General features: G+C 44.0%; 1 protein-coding gene and 1 long non-coding RNA gene across 2 annotated transcripts; one reads left to right on the forward strand and one right to left on the reverse strand.

Annotated features, from left to right (window-relative positions):
* Window positions 1–5,958: 5,958 nt before the first annotated feature.
* Window positions 5,959–11,772, reverse strand: LOC103650143 (uncharacterized). Its single transcript, XR_002268359.2, has 3 exons — window positions 11,301–11,772; window positions 11,191–11,228; window positions 5,959–11,072 (listed from the first exon to the last, which is right to left on the reverse strand). It is a non-coding gene; the product is annotated as an uncharacterized lncRNA (long non-coding RNA).
* A 522-nt stretch (window positions 11,773–12,294) lies between these two features.
* LOC103650144 (neutral/alkaline invertase 1, mitochondrial) lies at window positions 12,295–16,665 on the forward strand. The gene is made up of 6 exons (XM_008675791.2): window positions 12,295–13,657; window positions 14,406–14,571; window positions 14,684–14,895; window positions 15,126–15,619; window positions 15,789–15,837; window positions 15,925–16,665. The coding sequence occupies exons 1-6, from the start codon at window positions 13,025–13,027 to the stop codon at window positions 16,252–16,254; spliced, it is 1,884 nt and encodes a 627-aa protein (XP_008674013.1). The 5' UTR covers window positions 12,295–13,024; the 3' UTR covers window positions 16,255–16,665.
* The last annotated feature ends 6,729 nt before the right edge of the window (window positions 16,666–23,394 follow it).

The raw sequence follows: 23,394 nt of genomic DNA on the forward strand, positions 1-23,394 counted from the left end.
ATTTCTAACTTAGCATTCAAATCATCATTAACACCTTTTAAAGTAGAAATGGTTTCATGACAAGTAGATAGTTCACAAGAAAGCATTTCATTCCTTTTGACTTCTAGAGCAAGAGAATTTTGCGCACTAACAAATTTATCATGTTCTTCATATAAAAGGTCCTCTTGCTTTTCTAATAACCTATTCTTATCATTTAAAGCATCAATCAATTCATTAATCTTATCAACCTTAGTTCTATCTAAGCCCTTGAATAAACATGAATAGTCTATTTCATCATCATCACTGGATTCATCCCCACTTGAAGAAGCATAAGTAGTATTGTTTCGAGTACATACCTTCTTCTCCTTTGCCATGAGGCATGTGTGATGCTCGTTGGGGAAGAGAAATGACTTGTTGAAGGCGGTGGCGGCGAGTCCTTCGTTGTCGGAGTCGGACGAGGAGCAATCCGAATCCCACTCCTTTCCAAGATGTGCCTCGCCCTTCGCCTTCTTGTAGTTCTTCTTCTTTTCCCACTTTCCACTCTTCTTTTCCTGGTCACTATCATTATGGGGACAATTAGCGATAAAATGACCAATCTTACCACATTTGAAGCAGGAGCGCTTCCCCTTCGTCCTGTTCTTGTTGGGGTGCTCCTTGCGACCCTTTAGCGCCGTCTTGAACCGCTTGATGATAAGGGCCATTTTTTCCTCATTAAACCCGGCTGCCTCAACTTGCGCCACCTTGCTAGGTAGTGCCTCCTTGCTCCTTGTCGCTTTGAGAGCAACAGTTTGAGGCTCGTGGATTGGGCCATTCAATGCATCATCCACGTATCTCGCCTCCTTGATCATCATCCGCCCGCTTACAAATTTCCCAAGGATTTCTTCGGGCGACATCTTGGTGTACCTAGGATTTTCACGAATATTGTTTACCAGATGTGGATCAAGTACAGTAAAGGACCTTAGCATTAGGCGGACGACGTCGTGGTCCGTCCATCGCATGCTTCCATAGCTCCTTATCTTGTTGATGAGGGTCTTGAGCCTGTTGTACGTTTGGGTTGGCTCCTCCCCCCTTATCATCGCGAATCTCCCGAGTTCGCCCTCCACCAACTCCATCTTGGTGAGCATGGTGATGTCGTTCCCCTCATGTGAGATCTTGAGGGTGTCCCAAATCTTCTTGGCGTTATCCAAGCCGCTCACCTTATGGTATTCATCCCTGCACAATGATGCTAGGAGAACAGTAGTAGCTTGTGCATTTTTGTGAATTTGCTCATTAATAAATATAGGACTATCAGTACTATCAAATTGCATTCCACTCTCGACTATCTCCCATATGCTTGGATGGAGAGAGAACAAGTGACTACGCATTTTGTGACTCCAAAATCCGTAGTCCTCTCCATCAAAATGAGGAGGTTTACCAAGTGGAATGGAGAGTAAATGAGCATTGGTACTTTGAGGAATACGAGAGTAATCAAAAGAGAAGTTAGAATTAACCGTCTTTTTTTCTCGTAGTCGTTGTCGTCATCTTTTTGGGAGGAGGAAGATTCGTCGCTGTCGTAGTAGACTATCTCCTTGATGCACCTTGTTTTCTTCTTCCTCCCGTCTTTTCTTTTGTGGCCCGAGCCTGAGTCAGTAGGCTTGTCATCCTTTGGATTATTGACGAAGGACTCCTTCTCCTTATCATTGACCACCATCCCCTTGCCCTTAAGATCCATCTCTTCGGGCGATTAGTCCCTTTCTTTGAAGAGAACGGCTCCGATACCAATTGAGAGCACCTAGAGGGGGTGAATAGGTGATCCTGTAAAACACTTGAAACTTAATCCACAAAACTTGATTAGGAGTTAGCACAATTAAGCCAAGTGGTTAGAGAGGAGAACTTGCACAACACGATGATCACAAAGAGATCAACACAGAGATGGCACAGTGGTTTATTCCGTGGTTCGGCCAAGTCCAACACTTGCCTACTCCACGTTGTGGCGTCCCAACGGACGAGGGTTGTAGTCAACCCCTCTCAAGCGGTCCAAAGACCCACTTGAATACCACGGGGTTTTGCTTTGTTTACTATATCTCGTTTGCGAGGAATCTCCACAACTTGGAGCCTCTCGCCCTTACACTTGATGTTCACAAATAAGCATGGAGTAAGGGAGGAGTTAGTAACGCACACAAGACACGAAATCAGAGTACCAATACGCACACAAGTCACAACAAGAGCTCACAACACAACCCGGCGAGTTCACAACTCAAATGGAGCTCTAGTTGCTATCACAAAGAATCAAATGCGCGGAATCGAAGTCTTGGTGCTTAGGAATGCTTAGAGAATGCTTGGTGTGCTTCTCCATGCGTCTAGGGGTCCCTTTTATAGCCCCAAGACAGCTAGAAGCTGTTGAGAGCATTTCAAGAAGTCAATTCTTGCCTTTTGTCGTCTGGCGCACCGGACAGTCCGGTGCACCACCGGACACTGTCCGGTGCGGATCTCTTTCCTTATTTGGCGAAGCCGACCGTTGCAGCCTTGGAGCCGTTGGCGCACCGGACACTGTCCGGTGCCCCATCCGACCGTTGGCACTTGCCACGCGTCGCGCGCGGATTCCGCGGCCGACCGTTGGCCCGGCTGACTGTTGACTCACCGGACAGTCCGGTGCACCACCGGACAGTCCGGTAAATTATAGCCGTACGTCGCCGACGATTTCCCGAGAGCAGCAAGTTCGCCTGAGTGAGCCTGGCGCACCGGACAGTCCGGTGCACCCGGACTGAGCTGACTTCGGCTGTACAAAGCCATCTTTAATTCCAACTTGATTTTTCCTATTTCCAGCACTTAGACATAATACATTAGTCTCCAAAACAATATACTAAGTCTTAGAAACATACCTTTACACTTGATTTGTACTTTGTCCACCATTTAACACTTAGGCACTTGTGTTGGACACTAAATCACCAAAATACTTAGAAATGGCCCAAGGGCACATTTCCCTTTCACAAACTAGTTAGTCCATTATTTGTGTTGGGCATTCAACCACCAAAATTAATTGTGGGAAAAGGTTAACCCTATTTCCCTTTCAATTATCTACCTTGAACTTGGTCTTTTACTTCTTTACACAATCTTTGACCATGTTGGTGATGCTACACAAGCATTCAACCTCCATATTCATAAAATGATGAATAATGATCATTCAAAGGTGTAGCCAATGATTCTACCTCTGATCGTTCTCATAGCATAAAGTTTATCCATCATCCTCCATTGAATGATATGATACACTTGATGTCATCATGTGGCCTTGTTGATTTAATAAATCGCAAATTTGCTTGCTCATCACCGTTGCCTTGGTCCATTAGCGCCAAGCTCTCTACTCATGTCTCAATGGCATGTGATTCATTGCTCACAAGCCTCTAGCTTACCCTTTACATTCACAACTTAGTTCGTCATAGACAAGTCATATCTCTTGATCTTCTCCATGTATCCACATAAAACCATGTCATTTCTCATATGTAATGAGCTCCTTTATCACACTAGTTGAGCATTTGTAACAACACCAAGCTATTTATTGACATTGACACAAGTTGCTAACACTAGTGTATATATGGACTAATCTTCTTTGCATCTTGAAATAAACATGTAATAGTTTCGATAAGATATCACTCGATTACTAAAATCAAATTAAACCGATGCTTTTTTTGTAAAGTCCCATGAAGAAACAATTCACAAACTTGTTGGGCTAGGATAGAGTGCCCTAGCAGTCTAACCACCAGCCCTAGCCGGTCAGATTACTATCCCTATAGCAGTGTTGGCAGCATGCCAAGTTGAAATTTACTCGAGCACATTCTTAGTTCTATGGGCAGCGCGTCCACCTAGACTAATAGGTATTGCTATTTGGGCAGAAGGCTCACATGCTAGTGTCTGTCATCCAGACCGTGGCTTGCTACTGGTCAGACCTCTGCTTGGTGCTGTAGCGTGTATAGTCTTCCCATTTTTCAAAATGGCATACATCTTTATCCAGCATGTAAAACCTAAATTTTTGGGGGTGTGAAAACCCCTCTTTAGAGCTCTCTAGTGACTCTAGATTTATCTAGTGGTTAATACATAGGAGAAGATGACTAACCTGCTGTTGAACATATATTCTATTGTTAGAGCTGGAATTGACTGTTGGAGACCAGGCAACTTGACTGCCAGTCCTAGCCAGTCAGACCAATTGGTGTTCAGAAGGTTAGAAGAGGTGATTAACAACTCATTCTTCTCCTCTCTCTCTCCCTCTATAAAATGGTGGGTGCTTGGCCTTGGGAGCTTACTTGGCCATTCTTTTAAGTGAATATATCCCATTAGAGCTAAAGCAAACCTCTATCACTCCTTCCTGGCTAGGATTAACTTTGAGTGAGATTGAGAGGCCTTTAGTGCATTGCATTGAGAGTTGCATCTTATAGCATAATAGTTGTTGTGGCTTGGAATTATGTTGTTACATTAGTGATTGCCATCATCTAGATAGCTTGAAACTTGTGGGATCATCAAGCACCATAAGGTTATTGTGTGGTTACTCCGATTGAAGGGTTATGGGGGGCTCTATGCTCATTCCCTTGGGAGGCTCGCAAAGTGTTATTTCAGTGGAATCATCTAGGCTCGGGAAAGTTTCTTATGATCCACTAGTTCCACTCTAGTGCCCATGTTGTTGGGCCAAGGTTGTGTGCTCGTTGTGATCTAATAGAATCCGCTTCAATAGGAAATAAGTTGTCGAGCAACCGAACTTTCAGATAAATTATTGTATCATTTGCCCGCACTTGTTTGATCTCCCTACACCTATGCTTACAATTCTATATTTCTACTTGTGTAATTGTTTGAGTTGTCGTATCAATTTACCCTAGTAGCTTGTTTAGTTTTCGGGTTAGGGCATGTATACTGGAGAGACACCAAAATGGTTCTCCAAGCATAAGAGACAACTAAGAGACTTTATTATACAATAGAGTGTCTATAAATGTAGTATATTAATAAACATAGAAGTAAATGCGTTTGTAGAACATCGGATTGGTAGAACATACGACGAATTCGTACAGTGGGAAGTGAGACGTCTGTTGTTACTGGGGTTACGAGTCAGAGACGTCTCTTCGCGGAGAGACAACTCCGTGATTTTTTTGCAAATACCCCATTTAAACATCTCAAGAGTCTCTACATTAAACACCACTGTACATGCCCTTACACTATATCTGGTGGACCCTTCTATTAGGGATAAGATAAAGAAAAGGTGAGCTTGAGATAATAGTAATATAGTTACAAAATAAATTTAATATATGAAACTATTTTTTATATATACTTATAAAGTTAACTTGTACTAAATTTAGTTTTTATTTTGAACAAAACTCATTGACGTACAATACATTTTATTAGGTTCTAAAGATTCAGCAAAAGTATACATGCTATATTTTTAATATAACTAAATTACAAAAACATTATCCTTATTTTATCTTAAAAGATATTCATTATATTGATATATTCCACAATTTATATAGTAATATTTGTTATATAATATAAATATTAGTATCATATATATTTATTAAAATTCAGATTCATTGACGCTTATACCAGAATGTCGCGCATGCACCTATACCTAGGCTTGGAGTACAGAGGAACCTGCTGCGCACCTTCTAAGGTTGAAAATTATACAGTCTACAACATTTATTTATAGAAAAGGCTCTGGATGTTTTGAAGGGAAAATGAATTGAGAACTCACAAGTCACGTGAGAATCCCTGTCACCCACCGACCACCTTTCACCGACCTTATCTAACTGCAAGGCTCACACGCTAGACCTTTTAAAAAAGGTTTGGTAGACCCATTCACCTTTTCGTAGGTATGCAAGACCTTTTGGTCCCTACTCACACACATGGTAAATAACATAAATATTATTTTTACATTTACTATTTTCTATTTTTCGAGTAATTTATAGTTCAAATCTAAATTATCTAAATAAATTCAATTAAACAAACTAAATCTAATAGTTGTAGCAAACACTTTGATAGTTATGCCAAAATTGAACATGTATGTCTATATACTGTAGAAAAACACCACAAAAAGTTTGGTGAAAAAAACAAATATTTTTTGCCGAGTGTCAAGTGAAGACACTCGGTAAAGTATATTTTTATCGAGCGTTTGCTATGTGACCCTTGACAAAGAAGATATTTTGCCGAGTGTCAATGATTGACACTCAGCAAAGTTAATGACCGTCAACAATAGACGGCTCCTAACGGCTATTTGACAAGCGTCGCATTTCGCCGAGAGCTTGGCACTTGACAAAGCCTCCTTTGCTGAATGTCTTTCTATACCGAGTGTTCCGCCATCAGCAAACAAGGTCTGTGCCGAGAGTCTTTGTTCGCCGAGAGTGGCACTCGACCAAGAGCCGGATTCCGGTAGTGGAAGGAGGCTATCATATATGGTAATAACACTCTCCTAGTCTAAATCTTGAGACATTTTAACTTTTTAATATATAGATTTTATTATATATTTAGATATAATAGTCTAAATGTTGGGAGATATCTCCGCTGAAGGTCCTCAAAGTTGACTAACACTAAACATTCTACGATTTTTTTAGGACTAGCTAATCTATGCTCGCTGAAGGATATTAATACATGTCAAACATAAAGAGGAAGAAGCTTCGGCTAAGGCTCTCAAACGAAGCGCGCTACTAGAGCTGATTGTTGGGTATTAACAGGTGGCCAGGTGGGCCTAAACACTCAGAGACAAAAGACACCTCAGGTGCACGACAAGACGGTAGGTAGGGAAATGTAGCATCTCGTTATGTATGTATCATTCCGCTACAAGATGGGGGCTTTATAGGTCGGTCCGGGGTAGCCGGATAGGTGGCCCAAAGTACATTACTGCCCCCAGTCAGCGACCACATTTTTACAACATGTACTGTACAACGAGGTAATTACAGTGCCGCAGCCCCCACTAGTTACGTGTACACACAATTATACCCACTGATTACATTGACAGGTGGGCCCCACATAGCATCATTGCGTGTCCACGACCAAGATAGGTACGTCTTCTGCATTCGCTGCCTTCGTCCAGACGAGCCTTCGCATCTCCTACCGGCCCTTATCGAGATGGCTCATTTAGAAGGCTTCAGTTCCGGACATCTCGTCCCTTGTAGTGGTCGAGGACTCCCGAGCCCTCGTCTTCACTGACCGATGGCCGATGTCAATGAAGTCATTGTCAAGTGAATTCTCTGGTCAGCTACAGTGCTACAGTTAGTTGAGGTGGTTGGCGAAGACTTCATGTTTCTGTCCAAAGGCCTGTTCGACATTCATCCCAACAATACCCCTCGAGGGACCGATTCATCCTGATGGGCCAATCCTAAAGTATTTTCCTAAAAAAGGGACGAATGTCACAATTGTACATCTAGTGAACCGCCTTAACGGGGCCACTGGATGTGACTGTTGGAAAATCGAGGCTACAATGCTTGTGTGGTAGAGTGGATAAATTGCTGCTAGCAACAACACTTTTCTTTGCTGCACGCCTTTTTCAATGTAGTCGTTGCTCCTCCACCGTCGTTGCTCGATCGCCACCATCCTATTGATGCGCTACCGACGACGAGACTAGCGTTGAGCTCCGCACTGGCCTGTGTCAAGACTAATGTTCACCGTCGGCACTAATATGCCGCCGTGCACCCGTTCCCAATGGTGATAGCTAGGCAATGGCATCACCGCAATCGGCATAGAGTAGTGGGGGTGCTGACGCCACTCGATGGCCGGGTCGGGTATCGCCTCATCTTCAGGTTGGGGAAGTCGCTCTGGTGGACCGGGCCGTTCAAATTACAATCTGGGCCGGTTGAAGACTTCTTAGCAATGTGTGAAAGAGATGGAGTCGTTGGGATATTTTAATTTTGGTTTTGGTCAGGCTATCGGAGCGAACACCACTCCCGAGCCGAAGGCGAGGTCCTTGTGTCACACCCGGATTTACGGGCGCGAATCAAATGTGTGCTAGGAACAAGTCTCACACATATGATGACTCATGGTACAGAAATGAATGTCACATCTGAAAGGGAAATGGTCTCAACATTTCCTATAATCAATTTTGGTGTTTGACGACCATCACAAACCTTATGGACTAACCAGTTTGCCTAGTTGATCATTTCTTAGGTGCATAAGTCCATCTTCAACTATTCTAAAATCGACTGTCCGGAATACCGTAGATTATTCCGGACAGGAGAAGCTTTTTGGAAAAACACCTAAGCACGGACCGTCCGGGCCCTTGCGGTGGACCGTCCGCGACACCAAGATGACCCACGGATAGGAACACTGCAAAAACACATGCATACACTACGGACCGTCCGATGGAGAAGCGAGCTTCGTCCGAGACCAAGCTCGGACCGTCCGGCCTCAGGCGCGGACCGTCCGGTCGGTGAAAAACCAGAAAACCCCGAAGGTGACGGGTTCGGTAAAATGTATTTTTAGCGTCCTCGCGGACCGTCCGGGGTGCACGACCGGACCGTCCGCGACTGCTTTACATTCAATACAAGAGCTAGCAATCCACTCCAAGACACACTCAAAGCTTTCAACCTCTCAAAGTTTCATAATTTAGACAAGTGATCATTAGTGACTTGAGAGAGTGTGACCCGTATGTTATTTGTCGCTCTTGTTGCTTGGTTTTCACAATCGTGCTTTCTTCATCTCTTTCTCAACCTTCTAAGTGAATTGTAAAGCAAGCAAGACACACCAAATTGTGTGGTGATCCTTGAGGGGTCTTAGTGACCCGTGAGATTAAGAAGAAGCACTCAACCGATTAAGTGACCGATTGAGAGAGGGAAAGGGTTGAAATAGACCCGGCCTCTATGGCCTCCTCAACAGGACTAGGTTCTTTGGAACCGAACCTCGGTAAAACAAATCATCGTGTTCACTTGTTAATCTTCACTTGATTTGTTTTTCCCTCTCTAAAAGTTCCCTTGCTCATACTGATTTAAGTTTGCTCCTAAAGGTCATCCGCATTGATTGAGCAACTCTAAGCAAGGAGAACTATCTTTCGCACTCGTATTTAATTCTAACGCTAACCCCGGCCTTAGTGCAAGTTTAAGTTTATAAATTTTAGGTTTCACCTATTCACCCCCTCTAGGCGACTTTTAATTAGTATCGGAGCCAGTGCTTCATTAAGAGTCTAACCAACTCAAGGTGATGTCTGGAGATCACGCCAAGAGGGAGATCATGACAGGCGAAAAGGCCGCAAGCTCGGGGAGGACTCTTTCAAGGGAGTTCGGTAACAAGCATAAGGAGAAATCCTCTTCCTCCATCAAGTCGCATCGGAGAGGTGACAAGAAGAAGAAGATGAAGAAGGTGGTCTACTACGAGACCGACTCTTCGTCACCCTCCACATCAAGCTCCGAATAGTGGATGGTAGAAAGATATGACAGAGCCACTGCCATTTAACATGGAAGAAAAGCCCCATATGCATTCCATTCCCTGAAAGATTTCTAAAGATCTCACAGAAAGAAATAAGGTCGTGAATCCATAACACCACCTGGTTGTATCCTTAGGCTTGTCTACAGTGGGAAAAAAATTTGGAGCTAGTCATCAGCAAGAAAGCAAGACCATTCCTCAAACAAGATTGCTATTCCAACCTAAGAACTGAAAATTGTCGTGGTGTCATGGATGATGAATACATTAGTACAAACATTATTACTAGATGCATGATATAGCAACAAACAGTGTCGTATAAATTGCAGTTATTTAATTTACCACATATCACTTCACTCAAATGCAAAATGTAGAGGTAGCAATGTATATGCGCACACGCATAATGGAGACAAGGTTGTAACTACAACTGTATTTTCAGTATTTGTAATGCTAGTTGTAAATATTGTAAATTGAAAGTAGCGCAAACCAATTATGATTCAGTTCTAATAAATAGACTGTAAAAACTTGATGGCTTGATATACTATTAAAATTATAATAGGTAAGCGTAATTATTTCACTATGTCCTGGTTACTGAATTAACTTTGTCACCCAATTTATATATGTAATGAAATAAAACTCATGATCAAACCTTTTTCATCAGAATTGTAGGTCCTCCCTTCTTATATTATCACTGATGGACTCCTTACATAGTTGATCAGGTCATAAATTTTGCTTGCCGTAGAACATTCAAGACTGGATCAAAAACAAAACACAAAGTGTACATGTAGATAACCCCAATTTGTCTAATTTGTGAGACATAAAGCTTACTGGACATATGCTACAGTAAATAATGCAGAAGAAATAGAATGTCAAGACAAAATATGGTTCAACAGCAATCCTAGTCTTGTACCAAGATTTCGGCTTATTTGCAAAGGAGATACGAGATTTGCAAGCACAACTAAAGGTAAGATTTATTCAAAAAATCTGTTTGATTTATCTAGTATACAACTAGAAACACAAATAAGTCTAGTATGCAACTAGAAGACATATTATGAAATAAATAAGTAGTGTTACATGAACATCCTTTTTGCCAGGGTTTGTAATTGGTTGCAAATTACAGGACTACATACAATTGAAACCCGAGCTAAGCTTTGACAGATAAAATACCAGCAACTAACATGGTAGAGGTAAAAATAACTTTTGGAGTATCAAAAAGACTACAAGCTAGCGGCAACAAAAAATGGGTTACTAACATCTCTGTAACACTTGCTACATAGGTGTTAGTTAGCCATACAAATTTCTAAAATTCTAAAAATAAATGTAAAATCTAGTAATTAAAATTAGAGGAATTCTATCTTCTAACAAAGGAAACAATAACAAACTAAGTAAATCTAAAGCGGGCTACAAAAAACTAATTGAAATGACCTTAAACAGTGTCCCGGTTCGCACAGAAAATATTCCTAGCTCTAAGTTCACCAAAATAAAGGAACATGCCAAGTCCAAGACACAGATTAGTTTCATTGTGATGCCCTCTATACAAAAAGGATTTCCAATTGATACAATGCCAACTCGTAAATTTCGCAAGGAAAAGTTGGGACCATGTTTGACAAGGCACGTCAGATCTTTCAGTAAACCATATCAAGGAAAGCTGGCAGATCTGGACTAGGCAAGTAAATCCCCTTTATATTAGCTTTCTTGTCATGAAAATTTCCACACAATAACCACGCATGGACCTGGCCACAAATGAATTCCAGTCAGTGTTATGATCCAAGCTGAGCCATTACCTGCTAGCATATCTCCCCACTAGGACTCCCAACAAAGCAAAGTTGAACCTGTTCTTTAATTCAATACCTAGAGACTTGAAGACTCCTAACACGAAGAAGCTCGATCTATCCAACAAGACAAGAAAAAAACGTAAACAAAAAGCAACCATACAGAGTGAATGTGCAGGATCTACTTACCACGATGCTGATGAACACGACCTTCTCGTTCTCGCTGCATCAGGGGCCCTTCCTCGTCGTCCGCGCATCGCCATCGAGCAGCTCATCACTCCTCCAGCACCCTGCCCCTTCTTGGACCCAGGGCACGACACCATTCTTGATGTCTGGGAGGGAGGGATCGGCGACCACCCCTTGCGTCGTCCGAGGGGGAGATGAGGTGAATGGGGATAGGAGGATGAGTGGCGGCGAGGGCGTGCATGGAGACAGCGAGGGCGGGTTCTGCGATGCGTGCGGAGGAATGGCGACGACGGATGTGGGATGGAGAGCGGTTAGGTTTTTGTGGCTGGGTGTGATAACAATTCGATGGGTGGATTTTGTGTGTGTGCGCGTGGGGGTTACACATGCACAATATGGAGGTCGGACCCGTGCGGTGCGTGCAGGCGCACCTGGTCGGCTGTTCTGTGGTCAGGGCTTTCTTTAGTTAGAAAGAGGCCAGGGCTTCAAATATATAAACTATATATATATATATATATATAACATACGATAAATTTTGTTTTAATAAAGCACAAAATATATGTTTTCTATTGATTAGGTGAATATAGTGCCAACAACAAGGTTTAGAACACTCAATTATACATAATTTCACCTTATTTTTTTACATAAACTCTCCTATTATAGCAGTATAGAAGAGATTATAAAATTGCGGGTTGATTATAAAGAAATGTAGGATTTTTTTAAAAAATATTGACACGGGACGACCGTTGAAACTGATGATTTAATATAGTAAATAAAAGATATACACGGTGCTAATTTAAAATTATACCATGAATTTCTAAGCATGAGAAAAATACATTACCCAAACACGATTTTCACGATGGTAATTTCATCCAGCCCTACAGCCAAAAGAAGGACAATGACCACCATTTCTCCATTTAGCCAATGGGCATGCTGCATGCAGGGAAAAAACTTCAGAAACGTGACCTTTAAATCCAAGGTGGACCCCACCAGCTACCGCGCGATCTTTTATGAGCTGTCTGGTTGCTTTTGCTTGCAACATTTTAGACCTCGCCGGCGGTATATAACATTATTAGCATTTTTATGTGGTTGGTTACATGTACACTATCATTGACCTGGGAAAACAGATGCAAGCGAGGCTCTCTAGCCTGGTGTGCCATAGGCCCATAGAAAGCGGGTGACTTTAAACTCGTTCTTTTATTATATATCTTTTAGTTAAGATATTTAATTATCAAACTGATTTTGCTTTTATGTTTTTAACATGGTAGGAACAAAACTTGATCACACTTGTTATATAAATTTAAATATTAATTTTATTTATATCACTTTTATATACTCATAAATGCAGCCAAACATAAATTATATCTGATTTGTAGAAGCTCCAACAAGTCAATAACCCACCAAAGAAAGGCTCTTGCTGTCAGTATTGCACATGCTGGACCTGCCTAAAAGGAGCCTGCCTCCTCAAATATACAAGCCACGGTGGCCAGGCTCCGAGAAAAGGAAATCAAACAGCCCCTATAAAAAAAAGCCTGGCTCCCTCCCAGCTCTCCTCTGCCTTATGCTCCCCAGTCCCCACCTAACCCAAACCGAACCGGCCCTTCGCACTTCCGCAGAACGAGCACTCGTGGACCAAATATTTGGCACAAGTTAGCTTTGCCTGTTTCTTGCGTGTAGATCCCTCAAGGTTTCTCCGCCGCGCGCCCGTGCCCTTCGCCGGAGCTTGCCATATGAATGGTCAAACCCCGATGGGGCTCGCCGCCGTAGCAGTGAGGCCGTGCTGCAGCCGCCTCATCTCGTCCGCCTCCGCCGCCGCGGCGTCAAAGACGGCGGCGGGCACCGCGACCTCGCTCTTCCCCAGATTGCCCCACCCGCACCACCCCCCGTACGGCCGGCGCCTCCCCTTCCTCGTCTCCGCGGCGTCGCAGTCGCAGGCCGGCCCGGGCACTCCTCCCACCCCTGTACCAGCCCCCGTCCCCTCCGACCCCCGCGCTGCCGTTTCCGGCAACCTTCCTTTCTTCGACCGCGTCCTCTTTCCCGACTCGTTCCCGCTTGAGACCCCGCCCTCCAAGGAGGAGGAGGACGCGGCAGCGCTGCAGACCGATGAGGCCGTGGCGCCGGCCGTCCCCTTGAGGGAGGAGACGGAGACAGAGAGGGAGGCGTGGAGGCTGCTGCGGAGGGCGGTCGTCAGCTACTGCGGCGAGCCCGTGGGGACGGTGGCGGCGGAGGACCCCGAGTGCACGGAGATGCTCAACTACGACCAGGTCTTCATCAGGGACTTCGTGCCCTCCGCGCTCGCCTTCCTCATGCGCGGCGAGACCGAGATCGTCCGCAACTTCCTCCTCCACACCCTCCAGCTTCAGGTGAGCTGATCCCGATCCTGCTTACTAGTTCCTCGTCTGGTCAAAAATTAAAATTCCAGAAGAATTTAGTTCTAGCTGAAGTATTTAGTTAGCAACAGTGTCAATGGCGTGTACGGCAAGATTTTGTTTTCGCGGAGTTGTGATTGGAAGTAAACAGGCAACCATGTTTGTCAAAACTATGGTTTTACAATACTATACTTTGCAATTATCATAAAAATACTATATAGATTGTAATTCTTTTAGTTCTAGCTGAAGTATTTTTGTTACCATTTCTGGCCGTTTATTTCTCGCCTTTTTCAATTGTAATTCTTTTGTTCAACTAGATAGATTGCAATAATCAATGCTAAAATGATGAAAGGAATGTGAAATGTTTTCTTTTTTTTAAGACTGTAAAAGTTGATTCAAACAGACTATGACCATGTAACAAGACCTATACCAGTAACAAGACCTATACCAGTGTTCTTAAGGTGTCGCCTAGGCGTCCAGGCGCTCGGGCAAAACTGGCCGCCTTGCTCGTCTTACCTGCCTAGGCGCCGCCTAGGCGCTAAGGCGGTTGTCTGGTGCACTTGCTCGCCTAGGCGCCTTAAGAACACTGATCTATACTACTAAGAGGCAACACAACACTAATATTTTTTTTGTTAAACTGAATAAACAAGGATTTTGTGTTTGATGAACTCCTCTCTGGTGGCTTGTTTGTGTGATGTTTTTCTTGAGCTGGTCACTGATTGATCCTCTCTTTTATGATTAGAGCTGGGAGAAAACTGTTGATTGTTACAGCCCTGGGCAAGGATTGATGCCAGCTAGCTTCAAGATTAGGACCGTACCACTTGATGAGAACAATGAAGGATTTGAGGAGGTCTTGGACCCTGACTTTGGCGAGGCAGCCATTGGCCGTGTAGCTCCTGTGGATTCTGGTATGTATCTTGCTCAGTTGCTCCTGCATAAGCTGCATGTAAGAATTCGTTTTGAAGTTACTGTTGTCATGCATCTTTGTTCTGCTACTTCAATCCTATTTATCTTTTTCAGGACTGTGGTGGATTATTTTGTTGAGGGCTTACTGCAAGATAACAGGCGACAATGCTTTGCTAGAAAGAGTTGATGTGCAGACAGGAATTCAATTGATACTGAGTTTGTGTTTGGCTGATGGGTTTGACATGTTCCCAACATTACTAGTTACAGATGGATCATGCATGATAGACAGGAGGATGGGAATACATGGGCATCCTCTTGAAATCCAAGTAAGTTGAGTTTAATTATTTATGACTTAATTCATTAAATCCTGGAATAATGATCTAGAATGTTATTCAACAATAGGAAAAATATGCTGTCATGTAGGGAGCATTTGTTTTCTTCTGCATGACTAATTTAATTTATAACAAAAGAAAACATTTGTGCTATTCTTCTAGACTCAGATCTAATTGGCATATTAGCTGAAGACCTGTACTTACAAGTTCTTTCTATTACACAGGCTTTGTTCTACTCCGCTCTACGATGTTCACGAGAAATGCTTGTTGTGAACAATGGATCGAAAAATCTCATCCGTGCCATTAACAACAGGCTCAGTGCGTTGTCCTTTCACATAAGAGAATATTACTGGGTTGACATGAAGAAGATAAATGAGATATACAGATACAAGACAGAAGAATACTCCCATGACGCCACTAACAAATTCAACATTTACCCTGAGCAAATCCCTTCCTGGCTTGTTGACTGGATTCCTGAGAAAGGAGGTTACCTTATAGGGAATCTGCAGCCAGCTCACATGGATTTTAGGTTCTTCTCTCTTGGCAACCTTTGGGCCATAGCTTCGTCTCTAACTACTCCAAAACAAGCTGAGGGAATTCTTAGCCTTATTGAAGAAAAATGGGATGATCTTGTAGCAAACATGCCCCTGAAGATATGCTTCCCTGCAATGGAAGATGATGAATGGCGCATTATTACTGGCAGTGATCCTAAAAATACGTAAGCATCCTTGCTTGAAGAGTCAATCTTTCGTTTTGTTATTTCATATCTTTCGGTTTTTCATATCTCCCTTCTGTGGTTTTCTATCTATTTCTTTTTTTAAGGTTAAACTTCGCTTTTGTAAACATTACATCAATAGTTGACATGTGTCCACTTTGTGCATGTGCAGCCCATGGTCATATCATAATGGTGGATCTTGGCCAACCTTATTGTGGCAGGTAAATATCAACACCAATGATTTGAAATTTCTTGTCCATTTTCGTGCTTGTAGATCATTCCTGACTTCCTTGTTGCTGTTCACATAGTTCACATTGGCCTGCATAAAAATGGGCAGACCAGAATTGGCCCGGAGAGCCATTGCTGTGGCCGAGGAGAGACTCTCAGATGACAAGTGGCCAGAATACTATGACACCCGGTCTGGGAGGTTCGTAGGGAAGCAATCCCGATCTTATCAGACATGGACTATTGCTGGTTTCCTGACCTCAAAAATGTTGCTGGAGAACCCCGAGCTGGCTTCTATTCTTACCTGCGATGAGGACCTTGAGCTTCTCCAAGGCTGTGCTTGCTGCCTGTCCAAGAAGAGGACCAGGTGCTCACGCCGGGTGGCCAAGCCACATGCTGGGGTGAAGCTGTGAAGCTCATGTTGTTCTTTCTACTGCAGACGCACAATGGATACTACAGATGGAGAATTAACTAAGGCACAGACTCCTCAGCTGTACATTAGTATAGGTTTATATTAGATACCCATCCATTCATTTCCTCGGTGTCTGCTCATTGGTTTTTTTTGCTGAGCTACCACTGATGGGAACTACCCTGGGTGATACCGGTGGTTGAAAGAAGAGAGCAAAAACATATTCGAAGTTTGTGCTCTCATGTACACAGAAAAAAGTACCTGCTATTATTTGAGCTGTTTGGGAGCGCTGTTGCAGCCCTAACCATTGTATGTCTTGTTCGTACTTCGTGCAAACCAAACTCTGACACTATCATGTTCTTTTCATATTATGGTTACACCTTTGTTGTATTGGATTATGCTTGGATTTGCCATATGCGCTATGTGTGTTTGGTCAGGACATTGTGTTGTTTTTTTGGCTGATGATTCTCAATGCTGCAGCAGCTGATGAATCTGGCACTATTGTTGTTAAACTGTTTCAACCAGACCATCTTGGTAGTTCTTGTAAACCAAAACCCAGCGGGAGATGTCTTTAACCCAAGCTTGTTGAATCATCCATTCGTCCCTACTAAACTTGACGTAGCCATTGTTTTCGGTAACCAGTACCTGAAACTGAGGTGCTGTTTGTTTTGATACCTTAGCCACCAAATAGCCAAAGACAACTTGATAGAATCCAAATAGCCAAAGACAACTTGATTGAATGAACACAACAGTATTGTTAATCTTTCTGCAGCTACTACAATGTACTCCCTCTGTTCTAAAATATAGTTCTTTTTAGCCTACTTTTTTCTATCATTAAATGATAATAAATATAGATATGTATGTAAACTACATTCATATTTAATAAATGTATAATTAGTATAAAATGAATTATATTTTGGTACAGAAGGAGTATCACCAAAAGTTCCAAACTAGGTTTATGATATTCAGCCTGCCCCACGTCATAAAAGTCCTTAACTAAAAGCTCTAGATAGGGTTCACTACTACTTAAAAGTTAAAACTTTTGGCTTCAAACTAGGTTTATGATATTGTTTGGAACCAAAGTGAGTCGGCGGACGGTCCGGCCCGGAGGCCGGACGATCCGCGGTCCGAACGGTCCGCGCCTGTGGTTCGGACGGTCCGCGCCTGCGCAGAACAGATTAGGGTTCCGAGTTTTGTGCTACGGTTGTTAGCTAAATTCACGGGATTCGCTCGGAAATTAGTTTGTAAAGGGTCCAGTCCCCCTCCTCTATAAATAGAGAGGTATACAGCCGATTTGTAATAATCAATCGAATCAATACAACTTCTATTTCACATTTATTTTCAGTACAATTAGGAGTAGTCTTAGTCTAGTTCTAATTTAGCCTCTCGATCCCCAAATTCTCCGCCTCTCTTCGACTCTACGCCGATTAGAGGAGTGTAGGTCGGCCGGCCCGAGCCTAGACATCACCTAGGATCTCTCCTCCCCGACGGGGTCGCTCCCGGGAGCGAGATCCAGGCCGCCGCCGGCGACTTCCGCCGCCCCTGCGTACGCGCGGACCGTCCGGCCCCCAGGGCGCGGACCGTCCGCGCCTAACCAGAGAGCACCGCCACGGTTCTTGTTGAGTGTTTGGCGCTCCGAAAAGGTGTCAACATACTTTTTGGCGGCTCCGCTGGGGAAAGCGAATATAGACACATCAAATCGGCCCTCAATGGCCGGTTCAAAGGATAGCTCTGAAGTTTTCACCAGCAATATCATCACACCGACATGGGAAACCTTGCCGACTGAAGAACAGCTCATGTTCGAGGAGCGCCAGGAGCAGCTGATCCAAGAAGCAAAGGCGAAGTTCCTAGCCGACTTCAAAGTGGACAGGAACAACAAAGTCGTTCGGCAATGGGCGACAGATCTGGCTTCGCTCCGACCTACTACGATTACCCCCAATGTAAGTAGCACCAACGAACTTCAATCTCTTAAAGCTTACGTAGACGAACAGCGAGAACAGTTACAACGTATCGTAGGGGATATACAAAATGATCATAAAAGGCTAGTACGTGTGCTTGATAAGTCTACTATGGCAAATCTTCCTTCGCACGAGGTTGAATTGAGGGAATACACACATAATTCATTGGCTACAGGTTCTCACGACCAGTCACAACCCCTTTATGGGATGCCGATGGACATGTACCCTACGCAACGACAGCCTCCCACACACATCGGCGATAAATTTGCCGATCTGCGCATGTCCGGACCGTCCGCACCTAGGCGCAGACCGTCCGTGCCAGCGGCGGTCGATCCCATTTTTAGAAGCGAATTACCGAGACCTGCACCCAAGCCGCCACATGCTGTGCAAACCCTAGATAGCCATTCGGACCATCTGCGTATGGCGCCAGACAGTCCGAATATAATGTCGGACGGTCCGGCCACATGGCCGGACAGTCCGCGCACGGGGCCGGACGGTCCGCGTATTTAACCGGACGATCCGGCACAAAGTTTTTTAAGGAGGATGGATATCCAACTCCGTATCCGTCCCAGCTAGACTCCCTATCTCACCATATGACACACCAGCACCATAATATAATCTATCAAACCCATGAGAGTGAGTATTTTCCGGCCCCTAGAAGGCCAGAAAGGAATGACCAGTCCTATGAACCTCATAGGGCATGCATTAACGCGCTGCAAAACCCAAACCAATGGGGAGGAAAACAACATACCAACATCCAAACAAACTCACCCATATTGGATCAAAGAGCCAGTGGTCTCCCACCGACCGCCATCGATATAGTAAGGGAGGAAATAGCTGGGGCGTTCCGAGATAAGCTCGGAGTGAGTATAGTCTCCGGGGGGCAGTCATATCGGAGACCTTATGATAGCCAGTTTGATCGGCTCCCATACCCACAAGGGACCAGAATACCTGAATTCGCAAAGTTTTCGGGTGACCAAGAAGAGAGCACGTGTGAGCACATAGACCAGTTCTTAGCACAGTTAGGAGAATTGGCCGACACCGAAGCATTCCGTGTACGTTTATTTTCATTATCTTTAACAGGAACTGCATTCACATGGTATGCCACGCTCCCTCCTAACTGATAGTCGCCTAGAGGGGGGTGAATAGGGCGAAACTGAAATTTACAAATATAAACACAACTACAAGCCGGGTTAGCGTTAGAAATAAAAACGAGTCCGCGAGAGAGAGTGCAAAACAAATCTCAAGCAAATAAGGAGTGTGACACAAGGATTTGTTTTACCGAGGTTCGGTTCTCGCAAACCTACTCCCCGTTGAGGTGGTCACAAAGACTGGGTCTCTTTCAACCCTTTCCCTCTCTCAAACGGTCCCTCCGACCGAGTGAGCTTCTCTTCTTAAATCAAAACCCAGAACAAAACTTCCCCGCAAGGGCCACCACACAATTGGTGCCTCTTGCCTTGATTACAATGGAGTTTTGATCACAAGAACAAGTGAGAAAGAAAAGAAGCAATCCAAGCGCAAGAGCTCAAAAGAACACGGCAAATCTCTCTCGCTAATCACTAAAGCCTTGTGTGGAATTGGAGAGGATTTGATCTCTTTGGTGTGTCTAGAATTGAATGCCTAGCTCTTGTAAGTGGTTGAGAAGTGGAAAACTTGGATGCAATGAATGGTGGGTGGTTGGGGGTATTTATAGCCCCAACCACCAAACTAGCCGTTTGGTGGGGCTGACTGTCGTATGGTGCACCGGACAGTCCGGTGTACACCGGACATATCCGGTGCGCCAGCCACGTCACCAAAGCCGTTGGGATTCGACCGTTGGAGCACTGTCTTCTGGGCCCGCCTGTATGTCCGGTGGCGCACCGGACATGTACTGTAGAGTGTCCGGTGCGCCAGTATGGGCGTGCCTTACTTCTGCACGCGCTGGCGCGCATTTAATGCGCTGCAGGTAGCCGTTGGCGCCGAAATAGCCGTTGCCCTGCAGTTACACCGGACAGTCCGGTGTACACCGGACATGTCCGGTGAATTATAGCGGAGCAACCGTTGCGAATTCCCGAGGCTGCCAAGTTCCAGAGCCGCGTCCTCTTGGAGCACCGGACACTGTCCGGTGTACACCGGACAGTCCGATGAATTATAGCGCGCCGGCTCTGAAAATTCCCGAGGCTGAGGAGTTCAGTGCGAAGTCCCCTGGTGCACCGGACACTGTCCGGTGGCACACCGGACAGTCCGGTGCGCCAGACCAGGGAGCCTTTCGGGATGCCTTTAGCTCTCTATTTTGAACCCAACATTGGTCTTTTTAATTGGCTTGTTGTGAACCTTTGGCACCTGTATAACTTATACACTAGAGCAAACTAGCTAGTCCTATTATTTGTGTTGGGCAATTCAACCACCAAAATTATTTAGGAACTAGGTGTAAGCCTAATTCCCTTTCAATCTCCCCCTTTTTGGTGATTGATGCCAACACAAACCAAAGCAAATATAGAAGTGCATAATTGAACTAGTTTGCATAATGTAAGTGCAAAGGTTGCTTGGAATTGAGCCAATATAAATACTTACAAGATATGCATGGATTGTTTCTTCATTTTTAACATTTTGGACCACGCTTGCACCACAGATTTTGTTTTTGCAAATTCTTTTGTAAATCCTTTTCAAAGTTCTTTTGCAAATAGTCAAAGGTAAATGAATAAGATTTTACGAAGCATTTTCAAGATTTGAAATTTTCTCCCCCTGTTTCAAGTGCTTTTCCTTTGACTAAACAAAACTCCCCCTAAATGAGATCCTCTTCTTAGTGTTCAAGAGGGTTTTGATATATCATTTTTGAAATACTACTTTCTCCCCCTTTTGAACACAATAAGATACCAATTTGAAATTTACTAATTGAAAATCTCCAATTTTAAAATTAGGTGGTGGTGCGGTCCTTTTGCTTTGGGCAAATATTTTCTCCCCCTTTGGCATGAATCACCAAAAATGGAGTCATTAGAGCCCTTGAAGTACTTTCTTCCCCTTTGGTCATAAATAAATGAGTGAAGATTGTACTAAAGACGAAGTCCTTTTGCTTTGAACTCTCCCCAAAAAGATGGAGAGATGCGCGGAGGGACGGCGAAGGATGAGTTACGGAGTGGAAGCCTTTGTCTTCGCCGAAGACTCCAATTCCCTTTCAATACACCTATGACTTGGTTTGAAATAGACTTGAAAAACACATTAGTCATAGCATATGAAAGAGACATGATCAAAGGTATACAAATGAGCTATGTGTGCAATTTAGCAAAAGAAATTGCGTGAATCAAGAATATTGAGCTCATGCCTAAGTTTGTTAAAAGTTTGTTCATCAAGAGGCTTGGTAAAGATATCGGCTAGTTGATCTTTAGTGTTAATGTAAGAAATCTCGATATCTCCCTTTTGTTGGTGATCCCTAAGAAAATGATATCGAATGGCTATGTGTTTAGTGCTGCTATGCTCGACGGGATTATCCGCCATCTTGATTGCACTCTCATTATCACATAGCAAAGGGACTTTGGTTAATTTGTAACCGTAGTCCCGCAGGGTTTGCCTCATCCAAAGCAATTGCGCGCAACAATGGCCTGCGGCAATGTACTCGGCTTCGGCGGTAGAAAGAGCTACGAAATTTTGCTTCTTTGAAGCCCAAGACACCAAGGATCTTCCCAAGAACTGGCAAGTCCCCGATGTGCTCTTTCTATTGATTTTACACCCTGCCCAATCAGCATCCGAATAACCAATCAAATCAAAAGTGGATCCCCTAGGATACCAAAGCCCAAACTTAGGAGTGTAAGCCAAATATCTCAAGATTCGTTTTACGGCCGTAAGGTGAGCTTCCTTAGGGTCTGCTTGGAATCTTGCACACATGCATACGGAAAGCATAATATCCGGTCGAGATGCACATAAATAGAGTAAAGAACCTATCATCGACCGGTATACCTTTTGATCCACGGACTTACCTCCCGTGTCGAGGTCGAGATGCCCATTAGTTCCCATGGGTGTCTTGATGGGCTTGGCATCCTTCATCCCAAACTTGTTTAGAATGTCTTGAGTATACTTCGTTTGGCTAATGAAGGTGCCCTCTTGGAGTTGCTTCACTTGAAATCCCAAGAAGTACTTCAACTCCCCCATCATAGACATCTCGAACTTTTGTGTCATGATCCTACTAAATTCTTCACATGTAGACTCGTTAGTAGACCCAAATATAATATCATCAACATAAATTTGGCATACAAACAGGTCATTTTCAAGAGTTTTAGTGAATAAAGTAGGATCGGCCTTTCCGACTTTGAAGCCATTAGCGATAAGGAAATCTCTAAGGCATTCATACCATGCTCTTGGGGCTTGCTTGAGCCCATAAAGCGCCTTAGAGAGTTTATAGACATGGTGAGGATACTCACTATCTTCAAAGCCGGGAGGTTGCTCAACATAGACCTCTTCCTTTATTGGTCCATTGAGGAAGGCACTTTTCACGTCCATTTGATAAAGCTTAAAGCCATGGTAAGTAGCATAGGCCAATAATATACGAATTGACTCAAGCCTAGCTACGGGTGCATAGGTTTCACCGAAATCCAAACCTTCGACTTGGGAGTATCCCTTGGCCACAAGTCGAGCTTTGTTCCTTGTCACCACACCATGCTCATCTTGCTTGTTGTGGAAGACCCATTTGGTTCCTACAACATTTTGATTAGGACGTGGAACTAAATGCCATACCTCATTCCTAGTGAAGTTGTTGAGCTCCTCTTGCATCGCCACCACCCAATCCGAATCTTGGAGTGCTTCCTCTACCCTGTGTGGCTCAATAGAGGAAACAAAAGAGTAATGCTCACAAAAATGTGCAACACGAGATCTAGTAGTTACCCCCTTATGAATGTCGCCGAGGATGGTGTCGACGGGGTGATCTCGTTGGATTGCTTGGTGGACTCTTGGGTGTGGCGGCCTTTGCTCTTCATCCTCCTTGTCTTGATCATTTGTATCTCCCCCTTGTTATTGCCATCATCTTGAGGTGGCTCTTTTGCTTGATCTTCTACTTCATCAACTTGAGCTTCATCCTCATTTTGAGTTGGTGGAGATGCTTGCGTGGAGGAGGACGATTGATCTTGTGCATTTGGAGGCTCTTCGGATTCCTTAGGACACACATCCCCAATGGACATGTTCTTTAGCGCGATGCATGGAGCCTCTTCATTACCTAT

Source organism: Zea mays, chromosome 3, assembly GCF_902167145.1.
Source record: "Zea mays cultivar B73 chromosome 3, Zm-B73-REFERENCE-NAM-5.0, whole genome shotgun sequence".
Taxonomy (NCBI): domain Eukaryota; kingdom Viridiplantae; phylum Streptophyta; class Magnoliopsida; order Poales; family Poaceae; genus Zea; species Zea mays.